The 23,920-nt window shown below is 36.6% G+C and overlaps 1 protein-coding gene across 5 annotated transcripts; it reads right to left on the reverse strand.

The window, feature by feature from the left end:
* Window positions 1-39: 39 nt before the first annotated feature.
* On the reverse strand, window positions 40-23,885 carry LOC127969059 (prolyl 4-hydroxylase subunit alpha-1). Of its 5 annotated transcripts, XM_052570666.1 has the most exons (16): window positions 22,581-22,708; window positions 18,849-18,956; window positions 18,535-18,631; window positions 16,466-16,617; window positions 8,072-8,209; window positions 7,736-7,987; window positions 7,134-7,327; window positions 6,480-6,656; window positions 5,830-5,900; window positions 5,006-5,071; window positions 2,789-2,888; window positions 2,651-2,704; window positions 2,480-2,545; window positions 2,323-2,391; window positions 1,983-2,079; window positions 40-537 (listed from the first exon to the last, which is right to left on the reverse strand). In XM_052570666.1, the coding sequence occupies exons 2-16, from the start codon at window positions 18,940-18,942 to the stop codon at window positions 467-469; spliced, it is 1,698 nt and encodes a 565-aa protein (XP_052426626.1). In that variant the 5' UTR covers window positions 18,943-18,956; window positions 22,581-22,708; the 3' UTR covers window positions 40-466. The 5 variants fall into 5 exon arrangements, with proteins under 5 accessions (XP_052426626.1, XP_052426625.1, XP_052426623.1 ...); XM_052570665.1 differs by lacking the exons at window positions 5,006-5,071; window positions 22,581-22,708 and adding an exon at window positions 23,867-23,885; XM_052570663.1 differs by lacking the exon at window positions 5,830-5,900 and having other exon boundaries at window positions 5,006-5,076; window positions 22,581-22,727.
* Window positions 23,886-23,920: the final 35 nt, after the last annotated feature.

Raw genomic sequence — 23,920 nt, forward strand, 5'->3', positions numbered from 1 at the left:
TAAATAATAAAGGAGAAGGGCAATAGTGAAATAAAAAGATTCATTTTGGAAAAATCATTTTTATTAGACTTTCCCCTATCATTTTGTGAACATTGCAAACAAGCAGTTTATGTTCTTTCTCATGTTTGTCACTTTGGTCTGGCTGTCAGTCAGAGTAAGTGTTGAAGATATGCTGATATGATGCCATTATACAGCTCAACGGTTAAAGGCCTGTTTGTAAAGGAGTGTTGTCAGGGCTCCATTTTTGAAGCCCTGGTGTGCAATGACAAAAGGCACTAACAGTGGTAATGTAACTGTAGGCTGGCTCACCCACACACACACACGCACACACTCTTCAGTTAAAAATAAATGTGACAGGTCACATGTTGGCTGCTGTGGACACAGTGGACATGAACAGCATGGAGGGTACCGTTCATGTTTTCAGAGTCCAGGAGGAGTGCATGAGGAAGATGGTGGAGGTGTTTGATCAATCTGCCTCTTTCAGGCCGCAGGGTCTCCTGAATTCCTGCCCTCTCTCGTGGATCCATTTATTTGACACTAACGGACAAAAAGAGAGAATGCAAAAAAAAAACATCAGACAGATTGATTTTTTAAATTTCTATTAAAATCCATTGTGCCGTCTCAAGCCAAGTAAAGGCAAGGTGAAGCTGCCTTCAGAAAACAAACAGGGTTGAAAATTCATAAAGTCACAGAAGCTTTAGAAGTTAGCATGGATAGTTCAAACAGACATTAACTATAAACCTATTAATGAATAAGATAAAAAAAAATTATGCAATGATAGCAACAGTTGAGGATTTAAGATTGTGACAAACCAAACACAATAGATATGAGAAAGTCATTAAAAATCAGAAGACTTATGTGCTCATGTCCTGAAAGGATGATGAAAGTATTTTTTTTTTTTTTGATGAAAATCATTATTTTTTATAAACAATAATGGTAGCTGTGGCGAGTGGGGCGGGGCCGAGGGACGTGGGAACAAGTGAGGCCGGTGGAGTGATTGGAGATGAGCGACACCTGCGACACTCACTGGTCTCGAGTCCCACGGAGGAGATGGAGGAATATAAAACAGGAGCGACGACAGTGAAGGACGAGAGAGGACCAGGCCTGGGTTTTAATTTATGTTTTGGTTTTTATTTGTGCGCATCAGTCGTCCGTGAGGGGCTGGTGCGCTGTTTTGTGTTTATTTTGGATTATTAAAGTTTCATTTTGATTGTCCGCCGGTTCTCGCCTCCTTCTTCCCGATGATTATGGAGTTTTTATTATTTACAGTAGCACTTTATTTTACAGTCCTGTTCCTCATGTACATACTATGTACTTATTATTGTAATTACAATAACTATGTAATAAATAGGTACTAACCCTGAACCAACCCCTAAACCTAACCCTAGCCCATGTAGTTACCTTGTATTACCAGAACTTTCTTAGATAAATACACTGCAAGTACACTATAAGTACATGGTGGTAACAGGGGTGACATGATATGCTTTCAAGATGCAAGATGATTTTAAATGCAAGATTCAACTAAAATGTGCTTGCTTGTTAATACAGCAGGAAATACTCAAATAGCACTAAAAGAAAAAAGGGTTGAGCGTTTAATTTAAATACTTGCTCAATTGCATGAATTATTGGAAAAGAAATGTAAAGCATGGTTGACAATTTAAGATGATATATCTAACACTTTTAATATATTAATCTTAATTTAATATAAATTTTAATATATTAATATTATTAATTTGCTTTTTATTATATAAGTTATTATTTATGGAATAACAGGTTATTTTCAAGAAGGTATATTTATAATTGTAATGGAGTAATGGGGGAAATAATAATAATTAGTTAAAACTATTGTCAGATAATTGATGTTAAAATCAGTCTGTATACACATTAGGAGGAACACATACAAAGCCATTTTTCATAGAAATACATAACTACTCAAACAAGCATGATACATTCAGAGCGTAAAGAAAATCTGAGACACTCACCCCACTTGTTACCCAGCAGTACTGGACAAGCTGCGTGTCTCGTGCTGTAATCTCCCTCTCCACTGGGAAACAGATTGAACCAGAATACAGCTGAACCCTGAACACAGACACAAAAAGTGCCAATTATTAATAGCAAAGGCAGCCATGTCATTCAGTCCACACTTAAGAATATTCTTATTCTTTCCACAAGTACTTCGTTTGAAAAGTATGTTAAGGTATACTCCTTTATCATAAATCTTTAGCAAAAAATGTTTCTGTAAAAATATATATATATATATATATATGATCAATAGAATGATGTACCATTTTTATAAAACCCTCAAACATAAACAAGCAGCACCTTCATTGGCTTTACTGCAGCTCCAACTTCTGTAAAGACTGTGGCGCCCCCTGCAGCTACATCACTCATCTGAAATAAAGCCCATGTTTTCAAGTGAATGAAGTGAGGATGAGAGGAGAAGAACCAATCCTGGCAGGACAGATCAAATCCTACTCACATAGAAGAGCCAGGTTGCAATCCGATTTCCTGTGCCCAGCTCTTTAAAGGCATCTGGTTCATCTTTCTGGTAGAAAAATGTAAAAATGACAGGTTATGAATAAACTGCATGTGTGTGAAAACCCTGCATTCTCGATGTAACAGGGTAACGATTAAAGAACTTTGTATTTACCCGTCCAAAGTCAAAGTGCGGCTCATATTGTCCACCAACACCATAATTTGCCACCTACGGGAGAAAGAAAGTATCAATTTAAAAAAGCTGAACCTAACTATTCTCAGTTTTCTGCATTAAATGCCTCATGAACCTTACCTGTAGCTCTTCTGCTGTTTTGACATCGAGGCCTGTGATGTCTTCTATGCGCTGGTTTATGCGATCCACAACTGGATGCTCATAAGCCGCCAACCATGCACTGAGAGAAGAGACAATAACAACATAAGAGTTTCATGTTCCTACTGACATTTTCTTTTCTTTGAATCTGTATAATATTTTATAATGTTTCAAAACAGAACAACACCAGCTGCAGAATTAGAGTTCAGCAATAAAGTAAAGTGATGTTTAGTATGTGATTGAACTTTTAGTATTGTTAGTATGTAACATTCAGGTGATAGATTTAGACAGACTGTGCCCTTGGAGAAGCATCCTTTGAATTAGGTTAATTAGATCAGTCTGTGAGTAAGTGACAGAAACGAGTGTTTGGTTGGTTTCGAACAGGTACGTTTGTGATGAGATGGCCAAGGTTATAGAAATGCTATAAATAATTTACAAAGGTAGCATGACTTTAAATAGTAAAACTGAATTTCTATCATGAGAGGCATCCGTGCAGTCGCTAGTATCATTTCAGAAGTTAGGCATGTATCATGAGTTTTATCATATTTTGGATCAGCGTGTGAAAGCATCCTCATTTTTAATATTTTTAATGCCCGTTTGAAATTTGGTCTCATATTTACATCACATAGTTAAGAAAGTGCAATATCACACGAGTGCAAATGTGATACTCGTCTCATACAACAGTTCATTAAGAAGTTAACTTAATATTGTGTTATTTTAAACTGTTTTGCTCAGTTTTGCCAAACAAGATATCAAGACAAATAAGAACTGTTTATCCCCGAGCAATCCAAAGTAGCATTTCATTTCTTAATCCACGTTTTGAACGAACTGGGTGAACCATTTGGTGCGCTGAACCATTGGTATATGCGTTGGCTTTGAAGTGGCGCTGGACAGACCGATCGGTGTATGACATCAAAGTACCGCGAGAGCGATTCAAAAGCACAAGGAGTCATCTGCTCTCTAAACTCTTGCAGTACTTTGATGTCACACACCGATTGATCTGATGCTGATGATCCGCTTCAAGTCGAACAAGTATCTTGAGTTTTAGGGATATTCTCTAGGCTCCATCACGCAGTAAGTTGTTGCTCTGCCTCATATTAGTCATCAGTTGACTGTATGGTCTGGGGCGGGGCAAGTGCATTAAATGCGTTAATGATAAGTGCGTTATTTTTCTCCATAATTAATCAATCTAATTAACGCGTTAAATTACCAGCCTATATTAAACATATATATTTTGTCATATATATATATATATATATGTATATATATATATATATATATATATATATATATATATATATATATATATATATATATATATATATATAGTGCTGTCAATCAATAAAAAAATTAACTAATCAATCACACATTTTTTTTCATGAAATTAATCACAATGAATCTCACTTAACATTAAAGTTTTTAAATATACTTTTATATTGCAATAATTTCCCATTCAATCTTCAAATGAATGATGAAACAACATAAAAAAAAGTATATTTTAAATATTTGTTCAAGTTATCACCGACACCAATATTACTTAAGTCTCTAGGAATATATATTTTTCTGATATTAAGCGATCGACTATAGCAATCCAACACTTACAGTATAACTTCTCATTTAAGTGACCTAAAATAATTTTCAGATACAGTAAAGCCATCATTTACCAATGCTCTTCAGCAAGTAGGAACTATACAGAAACTGAATAAAGTCATCAAACACTTAAAACTAAATTAAATGTAGATGATTCCTTAAATCATCATTAAAAAGTTATTGATTTCCTCTTTTTTTCTTTTGTTCTTTGATTAAGATAGATCACAGCAGCTGGTTAAGTTATTTGACTGCTATTACTTTAAGAGCTGCCGCAGCTGAAAGTTGCACAGATCTGACACGTCGTAAACTCATAGTTTCATTCACACTTTAATATGAAATGACACAGGCTACAGGGTGCACCGCCGCAATTTTGTGTGTTACAGAGGCACATGTGCTACCAGACCAGTATAATGGCTGACGGGAAGGGAAAAACCATTTTTCTGACATAAGGCCGGACCACATCTTATCTGACTGTTGTTCTACTGTAGTACTAGATTCTAAGAAAATGTAACCCTTTTTTTTTGTCTGAAGGACACCAAACTGATATTTGAACATCTGTTTAACAGACTGAGGAGATTTGACCTCTGCCCTTCATCCTTGACCCCTTACCTCTTAGAGACTCTGTACTGGGCAGTGGTGAGTTTGCCAGTTTGTGGGTCATGCACGGTGGCACGCCTGAGCTATAGAGCCAGCACCGAGAAAAAGAGAGGAGATAGAAAGAGTGAGGTGAAAGGTGCTGACACTATTTTCTGTTGTTATACTGAACTACTCCAACTGTGGACTTGGACTGCACATCGGATAGCTTCTGCCTGGGTTGGACTGCTACTGCTACCGAGTTCACCGATTCTGTACCTGTTGTGTGTAAAGAAGTAGTGGAAAAGCAACATTCCCAAGAACAGCAAAACAAATAGGGATATCTATTTATTATGCATATGGGCCGGTGGTTGGTGTGTACTTTGCAGTAACAGTAGAATTATGTCGATTATGTCAAAGTATATACAAAAAAAGTATTATTATTAATTATTTATTATTATCAGTGTTTATAAATCGATTTTGCTGCTTAATATTTTTGTGGAAAGCAAATCACCATATTAGAATGACTTCTAAAAGATAGTGTGACAATGCAGAATGTAATGACTGCTGAAAATTCAAAGAATATTTTTATATCTTACAATACGGTATATTAAAATAGAAAACAGATCTTTTAATTTGTATTATTATTTTACAGTTTAACTGTTATACTGTATTTTTATCAAATACATGGAAGTCAGCATAAGCGACATCTTTCATTATTCCAACCTTTTGACTTTGGACCACCCACCCATACTATGCATGTGATATAAATCCCCTTTGTCTGGGCTCTAGTTGCTTTTCCAGCATGCAGCAGGGGAAACTGCTGGGTTGGCTGTGCTACAGACCAACAGGAGCCTTACCTTTTACTGATGCGATACTGGGCAGTCTCTAGAACACCAGTAATGGGGTTGGAGATGGTGGCTCTGCGCAGCTGTTGAGCCAACCGGCCGAGAGTACATGAGTTACACAGCAGCTGTAGTGTCAGTGACCGACTACAGACCAACACACTCTTTCTGTTTGTCATGATATCAAACTAACTTGAGCACCAGCATTCAAACTCTAAATGAGCCTTTGATTACACTCTGGAATAACTTTAAAGGGCATCTGAATGATGACAGGTCAGAGGTTGTGATACTCTGGGAAGTATTTTTTTAATTGCTTTTTTTAACAAAATTATCCTTATTGATAAACTAATACCAAACAGCTTAAAATGTTGGAACTGGTAAGTTTACACTAGTATAACTTACAATTCAAATTAATTCACCCTCGTCTCATGGGTGGACATCATTTTAAACACATTTGTCCGATTTTAAGAGATGAAAATTTGTTACAGTGGAAAAATACTTGCACACTTTCACTTTCTCTAAAAGTCAATTTGAGCTTTCTCTTCATCATATTTGATATGCTCTATGTATGTGCCTTGATCAGTGTTTACATACAAATAAATCTGTTCATTATATAAAGTGATCATGTCTCTTCAGGAGACTTTACTTCTACAAGTTGAACTCACCCTTGGTTTGGCCAACTCCTTGACCTTCTCCATTTCTTTCTCTGTTATAATATCATGGTAACGGATGATACGTGGACGATCCCATTCATCCTCTTGTTTCACTGGGCCGATTATGTAAAAAGGATGTCTGTTACTGTTGTAGTAACGGCAGTGCAAACGTCTCTGTCTGCGAGGGCTCTGTAAGATTGAGAATATATATTGGGCATGACAAATAATTTAATAAAATTGTTGGTATTTCATGCTCTTTCACAGCATTACAAGTTGGATTCAATATGATGAACCAGGTAGGTACTATCATGAAAAAAACGAATGTATTGAGCTTTGCTCGACTGAATGGACAAAAATAGAGCTTTGTTTTATGCCAGTATTACCACCTTGGGTGTGCATAAATAATTCAAAATCCTGTCTTTAATAATAAATTACCTAACATACATAAACCACTACTTTATAAATAAGTCAAGTTACATCAATGCAAGGTATTAAAAACAAAAAACAAAAAAAACAACAACTGAAATGGCTTAATTACGAGGCTGAGGAGCTAGATGCACTGAAATATTAAAAATGAATCAGCTAATGCATCAGCATTTAATGCTTAATGTGACATTCTAGTGGATATTTATTTAAATGCAGCCATTACAGTATTTTATTATTTACCATTCTGACTCCTTGTCCTCTACATAGCTGCTCATATTTCCTCTTTTCAGGGAGATAGCCGCCGTTCCCAGCTTTCTTTTCTGGTTCTTTCTTGCTCTCTTCCTTGACACTCTGCTCTTTCTCAGCCTCCTTCTGTTTGGCTAGCTGGTAGTCAAAATACTTTAGGTTCCCGAGTGCTCGCTGGTGCTCAGGATCTGTTCAGAAGAGATAAATGTGCTAAACATTTTGTAATAGTTTGGACATCTGTTGAATGTCTCAAATATCTCTAATGGTCAACATTTAGGCAGCAGCCAAGGCACAGTCAATTCCACAGGTATGATATTTTGGTCTCCTTTCTTCAATTGCATGTGCAAACTGTGTTTAAATTAGGGATGCATGACACTGTGAAAAAATCGGACATGTTTTGATAATTAATTTTTCTGTCAAATATATTGGAACTAATTTTTAATGAATTTTTCTGTCAAATATATCGGAATGTGAAAAATGCACCAGATTATTTGAACAGATGTATTTAGAAAAGCATATATTATATAAATCACAGTCTGCCTGATTTGAGACATATTGTGGTAAGATTTATATTGAGTATTGTAGATCAGACTAACCCACACTCAGCAGTCTCTTGGTGTGGTCCAGAGCTCTTTCCAGCTCCCCCTGCTGGTAGACTGAGTAGCTGAGATAGTCCAGCACTGTCACAACTTCAACGCTGGATTCTTCTCCTTCATCCAGTTGCTTGAGTGCCTGGGCCATCCATAACTCCGTATGGTAGTAGTCTGCATCAGAGTAGGCGATTTTTCCCAGCTCAAAACAATCCTCTACCGTCATGGTGCTTTTAAACGCCAAGCTTTCAGTAACACCTACAAGAAAACATGCTATGAGATGTCATACAAATGCAAAAAAAGGTATATCTGAAGTCTGGAAAGAGGAGAGTTCATACTCACCAGGCAGGTCTCCAGAAGAGATGGTCTGTGTGTCCAGTTGATAGGTGTCCTGCAGTCGGAGGAGAGCTTTGGCTGCACCGGTCTGGTCTTCATTATTAGGGAAATACTGACGTTGAATTGTCAGGTTTGAGATAAAACCTAGAAGAAAATATGGTTATCTTTTAATAAGAAAAAAATATATAATAAAAAAGAAGATCTTGACTTACAGTCACTATAGGACACATTTCTCAATACATATGTCACTTATTTAAAACTCAAACAACTCTAAGCTTGACACAACAAAATATTTTGCATCTAAACTGCACTAAAACTACCATACATGTTTCAAATCAACTCATTCTTCCATAAAACTAGCAAAAAATTTACCTTACAAACACACTTTTTTTGATATATATTATACAATGTTTTATTTTTTGTATTTTTTAACAAAACAAGAATGACAGCTATCTGCAGTATATGTTACTATGGTCCATGTATACATTACAGAATAAAATAATTTCACCCCTTTTTTATTGATGGTTATGAAAGATCACCATCTGTGTAGGTGTTCGTCTACACCTAATCATTTTCACAGTATCTCATTTTTCGATTTGGAATATCTTTAATGTGGTATTATGGAAGAAATGTAGAAAATGTTTTATTATGTTCTAAGTTTTAAACTTGAAAAGTGACATAAGTGCTGAGAAATGAGTGATAGTTGATAGAAATTGTCATCATGTACTCACTCTTGTATTATTTAAAACATTTTGGACTTTTCCATGCAATAAAACTGTATAATAGTGCATGTACAATGATTTCCGGCTTTGCTGGCAGTTCAGCAGATCATCACAGTGCTCAAACAACAGATGTTTGGCACAAACGCTAAAACTAAAAACATTGGGACTGGAATAATACTACAAAAAGAAGACTTTGTTACTTTCTGGACTTCCAAAACAGACGGAACACTCAGCAGACCGTCGTCGTGAACCCCCTTAGCAAACAGCCGGTGAGTCCCATGAATCTTCTGAATCTCAACAGTTTATACCAAGTGTAGAGGAACAAGCCGAAACTGATCGCCACACTAATCGTTGGCACAAACAGGGAGCGAGACCCAAAGGAACACGAGATATCAGATTGTCACGAGTTTCTCGTATTGCTGCCATAGCTTCCTCTACCCCAGATTCGACTATGACAAGGCTTGTGAATACTGGCATTCTACCACCCCCTATACATCTGGAGAACAGATTTGAAGCATTAATAAATGTGGGTGAGGAATCCCCAAATGTGATTAAACATGGACCGGATCAGCCAACAGCTAACACCGCTACTAACAGACGCTCAAGGACGAGCAGACAGCGGCTTTCAGCTCAGAGGGCAGCCGAGCCAAGGACTCTGATAGTGAGTGACTCTGTTATCAGAAACATCCGTAGCAGGACTACAACAAAATGCTGCCTTCCTCAAGCAACAGTCTCTGATGTGAACAAGGAACTTCAGAACATTCTGATGAAGCACAAGACTGCAAATCTAATCATCATCCATGTGGGGAAGAATGATATTCGGAAAGAGCAGTCAGAACTCCTTAAGAAGGACTTCATTGAACTCTTTGAAACACTTTGAAGACTCAAAGTTCAGTCGTTCATCAGTGGACCACTCCCAGCAGGGGGAACAAATATGTTTTCACGGTTGCTTGGGCTGAACACATGGCTACAAAGATCTTGTAATATAAAAGGAGTAAATTTCATCGACAACTTCAATCTTTTCTGGGGCCATAGACAATTGTTTAAACCGGATGGCCTCCACCCAAACAAACTTGGTGCAAGAGTGTTTAAGGACAATATCTACGTCTCCCTTTGTCATCCTTCAGCAGAGTGTGTCAATCCATTCAGCACACACACACCGGGTCCGAGTCTTCATGTGGTTGACATATCCCACAAGGACACTGATAACACCATGCTGCCAAAACAATCACTGCTGATAGACACTATCCCTGCTGAGCCCTGCTCACAGAGCTCCTCACAGACTGACTGTGATGTATCAAAACAGCTACAAGATTCACCACCCAAGTACAACTTTCTGGAAAACAGCCAGGGCATCCAGGACAACACATCACAGCCACCGGAAACACCAGAGACACAGCCTATCTCACAAGACAGATCCCTCTCTCCAGCATCTCCACTTCTGTGCTTCTCACAGAAAATGGAGGAATTGGTGTATGTTGGAACTAAACTCTCCCACTCATTTGCTGCTAGCCCGCAGATATCAACAAAAAACCCGCGGGCCCCCCAACCACCAAAGCCTGTGGGCCCTGTTCCTATGAGAGCTCTCCGACCGCTGCCACAACGCCAGGGCCCAAACCCTCTATCTGCTGAAGGTGAACCACAAACAACTGATAGCAGCTCTCAGTGATATGTGTCGGGTCCCTGCTATAATAGCAGAAACATTCACAAATGCTTACTGAACAAGTGGGAACCCAGTGTGCCTGTAGCTTTCTCTATTTCAGTTTTATCACGTGATAGAAAGTCTAAGGCCTACTCAAGCCGAAGGGCAAACTCATCTAATCTGCGGCCTATTATGCATCAAAATAAGATTGATGTAAAGACACAAAGCACTGCCATCAAGTTATCACTTTTAAACATTCGTTCACTAAAAAATAAATCATTTCTAATCAATGACTTAATAACCACAAACAATCTGGATTTTATGTTTCTAAATGAAACATGGCTAGAAGACAGCTGCAGTGCAACAATCCTAAATGAAGCAACCCCTCCTTACTTCACTTACTTGGATTAAGTCTTTTAATGACCACTATTTGTCTGTTTTAAACATGGTTGCTCCGCTAAAAAGTAAACGCACCTTCCCTAAAAATCCCTGCCCTTGGATAAATGAGGAAATCTTATCTTGCAGGAGAAACTGTCGTAAAATAGAACGTTTGTGGAAATGCACAAGTTTGGAAGTCCACAGACTGCACCTGAAGGACCTCATCGTGTCACTAAATGATAAAATAAAACAGGCCAGATCTACCTATTTCTCTAATCTTGTTGTTCTGAACAAGAAAAATCCTAAAGTCCTGTTTGACACAATATAAAAAATTGTCTCTCCTTCAGCTCCTCATGTACCAGTCCACTCAAAATCTGACTGCAACAGGTTTTTACATTCCTTTGTGAACAAGGTGCATGATATAAGAGCCTCTATAAACCCATCATCTGTCAACACATCTTGGGGTTTATCTCCTCAGAGCTCTTGGTCCACCTTCTCAAACAACTACAGGCCAATCTCTAAATTGCCTTTTTTATCTAAAATCTTGGAGAGAGTGGTGGCGGAGCAGCTGACTGCGTTTCTTAATGAAAATAATTTTATAGATAAATTTCAGTCAGGCTTCCGAAAATGTCATTCAACTGAGACTGCCCTGCTGAAGATTTCAAGTGACATTATGATGGCGGCTGACTCTGGGCAGTACTCTGTCTTGATCCTACTGGATTTATCGTCTGCTTTTGATACTCTGGACCATAATGTATTGTTAAAGCGTCTGCAAAATGAAACGGGTTTCTCTGGATCAGTTCTAAAGTGGTTTTCTTCCTACCTGAGTGACAGATCATTTTGTGTCTCTATTAACAATATTCTGTCTGAAGTGACCCCTCTGTCATATGGAGTTCCTCAAGGCTCAGTCCTAGGTCCTCTTTTATTTTTATTGTACATTCACCCTCTTGGTGAAATAATTCACGGTTTTAAAAATGTGTCTTATCACTTTTATGCTGATGACATTCAGTTGTACTGTTCTTTTAAAGACTCTGAGTTTCATAAACTTAATGATTTGTTGGGCTGCTTGTCTTGCATAAAGAACTGGTTATACAATAACTACCTACAGCTGAATACAAAAAAGACTGAAACTTTAATCTTTGCACCAGACCAAAAAATACCTTAAATCAAACAACACCTTGGTTCCCTGGGTTCTTCCATCCAGTCGAGCCTCAGAAACCTTGCTGTTCTGTTTGACCAATCGATGTCTCTGGACAGTCATTCTAGACAGTTGGTCAAAAACTGTTTTTATCATTTGAGAAATATTTCTAAATTGAGAGTGTTATTGTCTAAAACTGACTTGGAGATGATTATTCATGCTTTTATTTCTACTCGTCTTGATTACTGTAATTCTCTTTTTACTTGTTTGAACAAATTGTCTCTGAATCGACTACAAATGGTGCAAAATGCTGCAGCCAGGCTTTTAACTGGAACCAACAGAAGGGCGCACATTTCCCCGGTTTTATCTTCATTACATTGGCTTCCAGTCAAATTCAGAATTGATTTTAAAATTTTAGTCTTGACTTTTAGAGCCCTGCATGGACAGGCCCCCCAGTACATCACTGACCTGCTGACCCCTTACTCCTCCTCCCGCGCTCTTCGGTCTTCTGGTCAGAACCTTCTAACGGTCCCCAAAACCCGCTTTAAAACTCGGGGAGACCGGTCTTTCCAAGCAGTCGCCCCTAGACTCTGGAACGCCCTGCCCCTGTCACTGCGAGTGGACGTTTCTGTTGATTCTTTTAAAAAGCAGCTGAAGACACTTTTATTTAAACAAGCTTTTAGTTGATTGGGCTTTTATGTTTTATGTTTTTAATATTTTGTGGTTTTAATTTTTGTTCTCTTAGTTTTATTGTTCTTTTATTGCACTTTGTAAAGCACTTTGTGATTTATATCTGTGAAAGGTGCTATATAAATAAAATTTACTTACTACTTACTTACATGAGTGTTTGCAGGACTGTTAGGAGAGGTGGGGGTGTAGCTGCTATATTTAATGATGTCTATCAATGCAAGCAAGTGTCATTTGGTCAGTACTTGTCTTTCGAATATCTAGGGTTTGTGCTGAAAGGTGCCCCACGCATTCTGTTTATTATTATTTACAGGCCTCCAAAATACTCTCCAGCCTTTGTTGAAGAGGTCACAGAAATGTTATCAATAATTTCCTCAGAGTTTGACTGTTTTGCAATTGCAGGGGATTTTAATATTCACATAGATAATGCAGAAAACAAAACTACAAAAGAAATGATAACGGTTCTAAACACTTTTGACCTGATTCAGCATGTGCATGGACCCACACACAAAGGTGGACACACTCTGGATCTAATCATCAGTAGGGGTCTAAACATTTCCTCCATTGTTATTAAGGATGTAGCACTATCTGATCACTTCTGTATTTTCTTTGATATATTGATCTCTGCTACCACTGAATCTAGATCGGTCTCTGTCAGAAGGAGATGCATAAACGAGAACACAAGTGTACTATTTATGGAGGCTATATCTTTAACACCAAGCATTTCTGCAGACTCTGTTGATATTCTCCTTGATTCCTTCAACTCAAAAGTTAAGAATGTTATTGATGATATTGCACCAATAATAGTCAGTAAGAAAACAAACAGACAGACAGCGTGACGTGTGGGCGGAGCTAAAGAATCACGAGCGCCAGTAGGCTTTTGCGTTGAGAGCGTTTGGAAGTTGTGACATTACCGAGAGGAAAAAAAACCATCATCCAAAACAATCCATGGCTAACAGTCAGATTCAGCGTATATTTATGATCCAGAATCAGATCCCGAGGCTGAAACTGAACAAGAGCAGCAGCAGCAACGACTCGCTCCGAGCGGGGCTCGAACCCGGGTCTCCGGCATGGGCGGACGCACTAACAAGGAGGCAGAGATATTTTAAGCAGTTTTACTCACCGCCTGCGGTTCCAACACACGATCGTGACCCTTTTTCGTTGGGATTGCATCATCCTTAAGAAATAAACGATACGCAAATCCATCGTCAAACTGGGCCTTGTTTGTAAAACAAGCATCTTCGAGATGCAGGGAACAAACAAAAACACTTGCACAACTCCGTTGATGCTCTGTAAAAATAAACTCCATCCACTGGTCCCTTAATGCGGTTTGTTTTTTTGGTAATCTGTGCAGGGTTGTCTTGCCCTGGCAACCAAAAACACACTTCTTTTGTGACTTTTCGCAACGCTCTCGCTCTGATCATGGAAATAAATGTCTGTGCTCAGCCTCTCAGCGCTCTGCTATACGGGAGCACGTGCTCTTCTGGCAGACGTGCCCTTAGCACCCATATAAGGAAATTCCGCTCCATCTAACGTCACACAGAGCCATACTCGAAAAAAACTTTCCGAAACTTGTGACAAACCGGAAGGAGTATTTCTGGAAGACATAGTGCAGCAACTAAAATTTTTATTGTCTTGACACACTTCCCACATCTTTTTTCAAAAGTGTGCTTGACTGCTTAAAAGCAGATCTCTTAGAAGTGGTGAATGCCTCACTTCTTTCTGGGACATTTCCAAACTCCCTAAAAACTGCAGTTGTAAAGCCCCTCCTGAAAAAGACCAATCTTGATAACACAATTTTGAGCAATTTTAGACCAATATCTAATCTTCCTTTTATAGGCAAAATTATAGAAAAGGTAGTTTTTAATCAGCTGAACAAATACTTAAACTCAAATGGAGATCTAGACAATTTTCAATCTGGTTTCCGACCGCATCACAGCACAGAGACAGCACTCATTAAGATAATAAATTGTATTCGCTTAAATTGTGACTCTGGCAAAATATCGGTGCTGGTATTGCTAGATCTCAGTGCTGCATTTGACACTGTCGATCATAACATACTACTAGAGAGACTGGAAAACTGGGTTGGGCTTTCTGGGATGGTACTCAAATGGTTCAGATCATACTTAGAAGGGAGAGGCTATTATGGGAGTATAGGAGAGCATAAGTCTAAGTGGACGTCCATGAAATGCGGAGTCCCACAAGGGTCAATTCTTGCACCGCTCTTGTTTAGCCTGTATATACTTCCACTAAGTCAAATCATGAGAAAGAACCAAATTGCCTATCACAGCTATGCTGATGATACCCAGATTTACCTAGCCTTATCTCCAAATGACTACAGCCCCATTGACTCCCTTTGCCAATGCATTGATGAAATTAATAGTTGGATGTGCCAGAACTTTCTTCAGTTAAACAAGGAAAAAACTGAAGTAATTGCATTTGGAAACAAAGATGAAGTCTTCAAGGTGAATGCATACCTTGACTCTAGGGGTCAAACAGCTAAAAATCAAGTAAGGAATGTTGGTGTGATTCTGGAGACAGACCTTAGTTTCAGTAGTCATGTCAAAGCAGTAACTAAATCAGCATACTATCATTTAAAAAACATTGCAAGAATTAGATGTTTTGTTTCCAGTCAAGACTTGGAGAAACTTGTTCATGCCTTTATCACCAGCAGGGTGAACTATTGTAATGGGCTCCTTACTGGCCTTCCCAAAAAGACCATTAGACAGCTGCAGCTCATCCAGAACGCTGCTGCCAGGATTCTGACTAGAACCAGAAAATCTGAGCATATCACACCAGTCCTCAGGTCCTTACACTGGCTTCCAGTTACATTTAGGATTGATTTTAAAGTACTTTTACTTGTATATAAGTCATTAAATGACCTAGGACCGAAATATATTGCAGATATGTTCACTGAATATAAACCTAACGGAGCACTCAGATCACTAGGATCAAGTCAGTTAGAAATACCAAGGGTTCACACAAAACAAGGGGAGTCTGCCTTTAGTTACTATGCCGCCCGCAGTTGGAATCAGCTTCCAGAAGAGATCAGATGTGCTAAAACACTAGTCACATTTAAATCTAGACTCAAAACGCATCTTTTTAGCTGTGCATTTATTGAATGAGCACTGTGCAATGTCCGAACTGATTGCACTATATTTTCACTGTTTTATTTTTTTATTTATTTTTTTTTATAACTGTTTTTAAATGTTTTAATCATTTTAAAAGTTTTAAAATTGCTTGTTTTATTTTGTTATTATTTTTCTTCATGATTATTTTATTTTCTTTTATGTAAAGCACTTTGAATTACCATTGTGTATGAAATGTGCTATATAAATAAACTTGCCTTGCCTTGCCTTGCCTAAATATAAAGATTGATGGGAAAAAACAGTGATGTTGACTTAAACAAAATAGTTTAAAAGCTTTCAAAAATGCAGAGAAATGCCAGTAAAAACACAATCCAGGCCATATTAAACCACTTCAGACCGCATTAAACCTCAGTAGTAAAGAAACCACATTAACTACTTCAGACTCTATTATGAGACCCCCTGCCACACCACTCCACCCAGAAAATCAGAAATCAGAAAAACTCATTAGACGTCTCAAGAAGTCTTTTATTGTTTGTAATGAACATTGCAAGGCATTACTTGAATGTTTTTACCATGTTGATTGGTGTTAGAATTTTCTATTATTTTCAGTATTTCTGGGAATAGTTTATAGTCACCTAATTTGGTATTTAAAAGTAAATATCTCATACTATTATTAACAAGTGTATCAGTTGTAAATGCTGAATAAACAGATGCTAGTATGGGTTGAATTACAGTGAAACTAACCGTCAGACATGTCTTTGAGCACGAGGTCCTCCACTTCACCCCACTCCGTGTTTAGTCTCTTCATGAGCTTAAAGGCATTGACAGGGTGACCCAAAAACCCCTCTGGGTCCTGTGTGGCTGTCGCTGTTAAAGCATCCAGTTTCTCAGCCCACCTGACAACACACAGTGTCAGAATGCCTTTACATACAGCTTGTACACAGTAAAACGAAAGGTTGCTCCAGGATCATGGTGCTACATATAACAATACCACATTACAAATGGGTGGGGGGGATAAAAAATTTGTCTTGATAAATCATACAAAAAGGGTGTGATTAATTGCATACTCATCATGAAATTAAACATATACCATTTATCTTGCTTAATACGTTTATTTGGTCATTATTTACTATATCCAGCAAAGTAAACAAAAGGATTGGAGGGTGAATCTCACAAAAAACTCTTCTTCTAACTTATTTAAAGATAAATGTAGACATATATTTAAAAAAAGGACACTTGGGGGACTCCAAAAGGACACCAAAGGACCAAATGATATAAAAAGTTTATATAATTGATACATTTGTGCACACTGAATAAACAAAGCAACATACACAACACAAATCAAAACCTTATCCTGAATGTGTGTGGAAACCACGAGACGTGACTTTTCCTTGACTGCAATCCTCAACCATCAAAACTCAAACATCAATAGAAGCTGGTTTGCATATCATACAGTGGTGGGATGTTTTGATGTTACGTTTAGTCTGTAAAGACTAAGACTTCAAGTTCATCTGTAAAGCACATAAAGCTATCGTTTGAGTTTATAAACTTCTATTTCATGCATGATTCGTATAGATCTGCTAACTGAATGCAAAGTGTGAGTTCTAGAAGAATGTTTGTGTCTTGATGAGCATGTATCACTCACTAGGAGACGCTAAATGAACAGCTGCTTGTTTTTTTTGTGTTTTTTTTCAACGGAGGATCAGTTGCCTTTATTTTTTAAAATCCCCAAATTTTTTACTTAAGTATTAAATAATAAATGACATCAAAAAAGAGCCGTTTGCGTTATGATGTGGTGGCCCCTATCCAAAAAGCACAATCAGTTGTATTAATAATGTTATCCTGAGTGTTAAGCGTTACCAGAATTTGTTTTAATTAAGGTGAAAAATAAAAGTTTTGTGTTTAATGTATTTGTGTTGATGTTGAAATGGATTTAAAACATATGATATTGGAAAAAGTATCGTTAGGAACCGGTATCGAAACTGAGGTATCGAAATTGGCACCGGATCGAAAGATTTTGAACAAAACCCAGTCCTACCCTAACTTAACTTCTGGTAGACTTCCAAATAAAATCAATAACAACAGCCAAGTCCCTCTAAGAGTAGATATTTTTTTGATAACAAACTAAATATGTTTGCTGCGTAAATCAGGTAAACTTTGCCAGCAGGAGAGGCTTTAAAGCGCGAGAAATAGATGTTTCCCCAGTAACAGCTGTAAACAAAGCAGAGCTACGCTCACAAACGCTGCTTTATCATTCTTCCTTCAGAAATACAGTGATATAAAAACATCCGTGCCTCGTTTTGATATTTAAACATGTAAATGTAAGGAATTATTATTATTATTATAGTATTAAACGTGCAGTACATGCTCATGTTTATTCAACGAAGCCTTTTGGAAAATCGTTTAGTTGTAAAATCGTGGCGAGTCTCCACAAATAAATAAATGTATGGGAAACACATCCCACATCACAACCACCTGAGCCCAACTACAACTGCATTTGTAGATGGCACCGCAGCCAGAACGATATACACAATACAGACCGGAAGTTAACTTAGGGCCAGACGTGTGAACCTGATGAAACCATCTATAAATATCTGATTTTTGTTCTGATTAAAAAAAAAAATAATAATTAATATATATATATATATATATATATATATATATATATATATATATATATTCATTCTGTTTTTTCACATTCAGAAATCAATGCTTGCCAATACAAACAGGGATGAGTTATGCCTGTTGTTACAGATACCTGTTATACATGTTATATGCATAATGTTGATACTGTATCAACAGATAATACTCACTGTTTCACTTGCTCCAGTTTGCTCTCCTCGGCTTTGATGTAATCTTTCAGTGACGTCACCAGGTCTTTTTCCGTGTTCAGCAAATCTGTCATGTGACCTGCCGGGACAGAACACATGCTCAAATGAGCATCAGCTATTAGTGAATGACTGGTCTAGTTCTCCACAACACCTGTCAGCTGCATCTTCTAATGTTCTGTTAGTGTATAATCAGTAGCAAACATTCATGAACATGGGCTTGGAGGCTTATGTTACCTGCTCGAACCTGCAGGAACATTTCAAACATACATTTACAAAAAGGTGAAAAGGTTGCATACCAATAGATGTGAAGAAGTCATTGTGAGCAGAGGAAGACTTTAGCAGAGAAACCAGTAAAATACAGCATACACTCCTAACTCCCATCTTCACCATTTTCAACAAACAACCTAAAAGAGAAAAACTTTGGTTTAGATTATAAAATTATACATCGCTCTCTACAATACATTGCACTGTTGCAGGGTTATAAATAAAGCTTAGAACTGAATACACTTTGTTCATAAAAAATGTTGCCTTTGCAACTAACTGAAGTAATCACTAAAATGACCAACTAAAAAACAAATAAAAACTAAAAATTAAATAAAAATTAAACACATTTTTTTTTTTATTCAAAAAAAAATTAAAAAAAAATTCTGTTTGTACAGGTGGATCAGCATCTGTGCAGCATCATCGCTCTAGGCTTTTTTTTTTATTATGCTGTCTTTGTATTAAGTATATGGTGTTTGTTGTTTTATTGTTTGATTTGTTTGCTCTCTTTAGTAAGTGTATTTAAAAGAATGCTTTAAAATATAATAATGCATTGCAAAAAATACAAATGTATTACTGTGTGTGTCAGTAACATTTAACCAGAAGAAGTTAGTTCACTTAGATCAGTCGATCAACTCTAGTTGAATAGCAGATTCCCTCAGAAAAATCCTGGCTATGGAAATGGTTAATAGTTTATGTAAATCATGGGCACATTGCATCTGAATGAAGAATCAAAATCATTCAATCTAGATTAAAAATATTAGAGCTGTAAAGTCAAATGTACACACAGCTACAAACACACACCATACCAAAATCAATGTAAATCAGAAAGTGATAAACAAAGTATATCGAGTTTAACAAATCATTTTCTCAAAAAAGGAAGTTTATAACCCATGTGTAAGTTCAACCAAAAATGAAAGTTGATCTCATTTCAAATGTACTGTATTTCTTTCTTCTGCAGGAATAACAGTTCTTAAAGAAAGTTGGGAACCAAAAAGCTCTGACTTCCACTGTCAGGCGTGACGAGTAGTTCAGAGCCAGACAGATGTCCACTCAAAACAAATGTTCCCACTGGCACTGTGAAACAAGAAGGAAGCCATCAAATTGACTGCATTCAGTTAGACTCTAGCTTCAGTTTATAAATAGAGCAGAACTACTGAGCAGATTGCACAAGCTTCTCCCTTCCCTAATGTATTAATGCTAAAGTAAAATAATTCTATAAATTACTATGTTTATACACCAAGGATGCGTTACAAATTGATCATAATTATAAAGAAAATAATAATAGAATAATTTGTAATAATATCTTACATTGCTATTTTTGTTTTACTGTACTTTTTGATCGAACAAATGTAGCCCTTGTCAGCATAAGACTTCTTAAACTTTTGAACAAAACCCTAATTTTAAGTGTAACTCATCCTAGCATCATATGGCTAAGTTAAGATTGCTCATATATTTCAGTTTCGGTTTATCTGGCTAATTTAACATGATCTCTATTCACTTTTGTTTATAAGTGGCTTCAAGGTCAATAGAAACTGCAGCAGTGTATTTAGAACAATTCATTGTGTTTTAGTAGGTTACTCGTACAATGGGTGTCTGGTTAGGTTGAGAGTCACTCATTTTACCTATTCAAAAAACCCCAAAGAGAAACTAGAACCGAACAGCTTTATGTTTCTGATCGTGGGACTATAAGAATACGTGCTTCTTTAAACTTCTTTAAGCCAAAGTTATTGACCGATACAAGGCAAAACAGCTGTTCCTCAATCATTAAAATGCAATCTGGAAAAACTGTGTTCTGACCGTCGCTTGACCTAAACTTCACTTCAGCTTTCTTGGAGTTAGAAAAACTCAAACAGGTTAAAAATGCATTCCCCAGCCGTTTCCATAAACTCAACCATTTGTTAGGAGCAAAAACAGCTGCTAAAACAAGCACTACAGGAAAGTGCACAAGCACAAATATCCCCTGAAAACAGTAGCAAACAAACCGCTTTAGATGCCTCCTGTGAAAACAAGTGCCTGTTAAAAAAAGTTATGCTTCCTAACTCAAAAAGACAAGAATGTGATCAGAACATGTGACTTGACTAAACCTTTGAGGAACTAGTGTTAACTTGCAGAAAAGGCTTGCCTAAAATCCTGCAGTGAATACACTAAAAAAGCAATAGCCTGGGGTGAAGTCAGGCTACTGGATGTGGTCAGCATAACAGAAAAGGACTACACCTTTTGTAGTAAGGCCAATCCTAGCAAGGATTCAGTAAAACCTAACTGGTAAGTGGTTATCATGGAACAATTGTGAAATCTAGTGAAAAATAAACATACTAAAATACTGTGCAATTTTTTTTAATCATACTTATCTGGTAAATTGGAAAAACTAACTTTGTATTTAATGCACTTTAATTGTGCAGAAGTATTGCTTAAGTCCAACTACAGATTAACTTAAGTATATCTGATTGTGCTAAAGTGGAACTTCAAAGATCATACAATCCTCATCAACAGTGATATTAAAAGACATTTTAGGCTTAATATTAAGACATTTTGCACAAGTGATACTCCAAATAAAGTTGAATTACAATTTGTATATCAGTAAGTATTGAGCGATATTTCAGTAAATATGAATCGATTTAAACTATACTTAGTATGAAATAAATTTATTTTAAATATATTACTCTTTTTCGGGGATATACACCTTGCTTTACATTTGGAATATCATATTGGATTTGATTACTGTGCACTGGTGAAAAAAAAAACTACTTGTTATATAAGATTAAACATGCCTACATGTGGTACAACTAAATTTTCAGTCAGAAATAGGCCTATCATTAAATATGACTGGGCATGCAAACTAACAACTTGACTTTTAGGGCCTAATTTTAAAGGTCAGTCAGACAGAAATACAGTGTCCATAACAGTAATAAAAAATTAAAATACAAATATATGTATGTTGTGTTTTGGTCAGTTTTTTTTAATAATATATAATAAAGTAAAGTAAGTGTACTTGTTAAAACAGAATAGTCTGCTCTGATGTTAACCCGAGTAACAAAAATCTTAACATTATTATAACAACTGTTATTATTACACTGATTTACAGTTAACGGGATATTTGTGAACGGAGGAGGATTGAGTGCCACGTCCATTCCCCTCCCCCAGAACATCTCCTAACACTGTTTCTGTAACTTCTGTACTAACTTCTTACTTCATTGTTAAAGTAAACGTGTTTTTCTGTATCTTTTCACCGCTGCAAATAATATATGAATATATTTAGTCTGTTCATATTATCAGAACAGATACAAAGAGAAAAACTCTTGTTTTCTTAAAACCAGTTCATTCTCAAATTAAGCCATAATTAACATTGGTACAACGATTTAAAAAAAACAACAACACTATATTACATATTGTAAATATCAGTTTATATGTTACACTGCCGTAACAAACAACTATTCTAAAACAATCCGGAATCTAATGTAATGTAATGTTATACTGCAATGTTTTTTTTTTTTTTTTTGTAAATCAGAACGCAAACTGGTTTTAACAACTGATAAATTCAACGCCCCAAAATCCACCAGACAAAAAAAAATATTTAAGAAAATGTGCTTACAACCCAGCATTTTACACGGAAGGCGAGCAATAGTAACGTTAGCACACGGAACGGGAAAACTATGGAAATATGCGGGGAAATTTCTAGAGTGTCTCGAGTCCGTGTACGTGATAGTGAGAAGTATGCAAACAACTCTAGATATATTTACTGAAGCGTAATAAACAGGTCAACTTACTGTCCCTCCCTGGAATGCGTCGATATTGCAAAATCGGAAAACGTTGTTTGGTTAGCTCCTCTCTTGCTCCTCAGCGGCTCGTTTGGATCAGAGCTGTGTAGATCAGCGCTGCTGAACTGTGGCTAGAGCTTCAGAGCACAAATGATTGAGCTGCAGTGCCATCTACTGACCATAAAGACAAACTGCACTACAGTCTACCAACATGTACTGTACGCATTTATTACTTTTACCATTGGAACAAATTGTCTCTCGGGTCTATTTAGAAATAATGCTTTTGGTAAACTTATTTTAATTCGTTTAATTCGTGATGTGGCTTATGCCTACCAATCATATCTTACAGAACTTGGTAGACAAGTTAAAAAAAAAAACATTTTAGTCGCAATTTTTGAAAATGAATGAATAATCATATTATCAGTTTCATATTATCAGTATCATCATTTTCACACAATGCAATTAAAATCGGCTTTTTTATTTGAGAGCATAATGGATCATCACATTTCAACTCTGGAGATCTGAGGCAAAGATAAAAAAAAAAAAGGCAAAACACATACATAAGTCATTAAAGTCATTAAAAATCTTAAAGATATTTATTGTTTGTGGTACACTGATGATAACTATCATGCCATAAAAAGTTGACAAACTTGCGCTATTGAGTTGAATAATTGTTGATATTATATACTACAGTACAATGTAAGGCTATTTGCACATTTCAAGGTGCTTTCTGTGAATACCAATTAAATGCCCAAAAAGTATATTATGCATATCAATATGTGTCCCTTGTGAAAAAATAGTACACTTTAGCTTATTTAATTTATCCGAACTGAATACTTTCATAGGCTTAACTGCAATTTCATTTAAATATTTTATAAAATGTACCCTAAATATAAGTGAATAACATTTAAAAATAATATGAACAGCTAAAATTGTGCTTTTGTGCGTAAGTCAGAACATCAAAATAGCCTAAGTGTACTTCTTTCAAGCAAGACAAGAGATTATGAATTAATTACACTTTAAAATAAAACTTCTGATTTAAGATTATTTCAAATATGCTTTTTAAAAAGTGTTCTTAAGTGTGTTTTCATAATCATGAAAGTGTGCTTGCTTTATGTAGAATACATTTACGTGCCCTTTTATTGATATTACCTTATCTACAAGCAGCTCACATTTGTTTTTAAATTTGCCTATAAAAAATTATGTAAAAACTACAAGTGCACAAATACAATTAAGCACACTTCTTTCAAAAGGAATATCCTAAGGCATATCCAAAAAGCAGGTGCTTTTAATACCTTTTGTTAGTGTAATGATGTACAGACATCGCCACTGACAGGAACTACAGCCGC

The sequence above is a fragment of the Carassius gibelio genome, chromosome B12, assembly GCF_023724105.1.
Source record: "Carassius gibelio isolate Cgi1373 ecotype wild population from Czech Republic chromosome B12, carGib1.2-hapl.c, whole genome shotgun sequence".
Lineage (NCBI taxonomy): Eukaryota > Metazoa > Chordata > Actinopteri > Cypriniformes > Cyprinidae > Carassius > Carassius gibelio.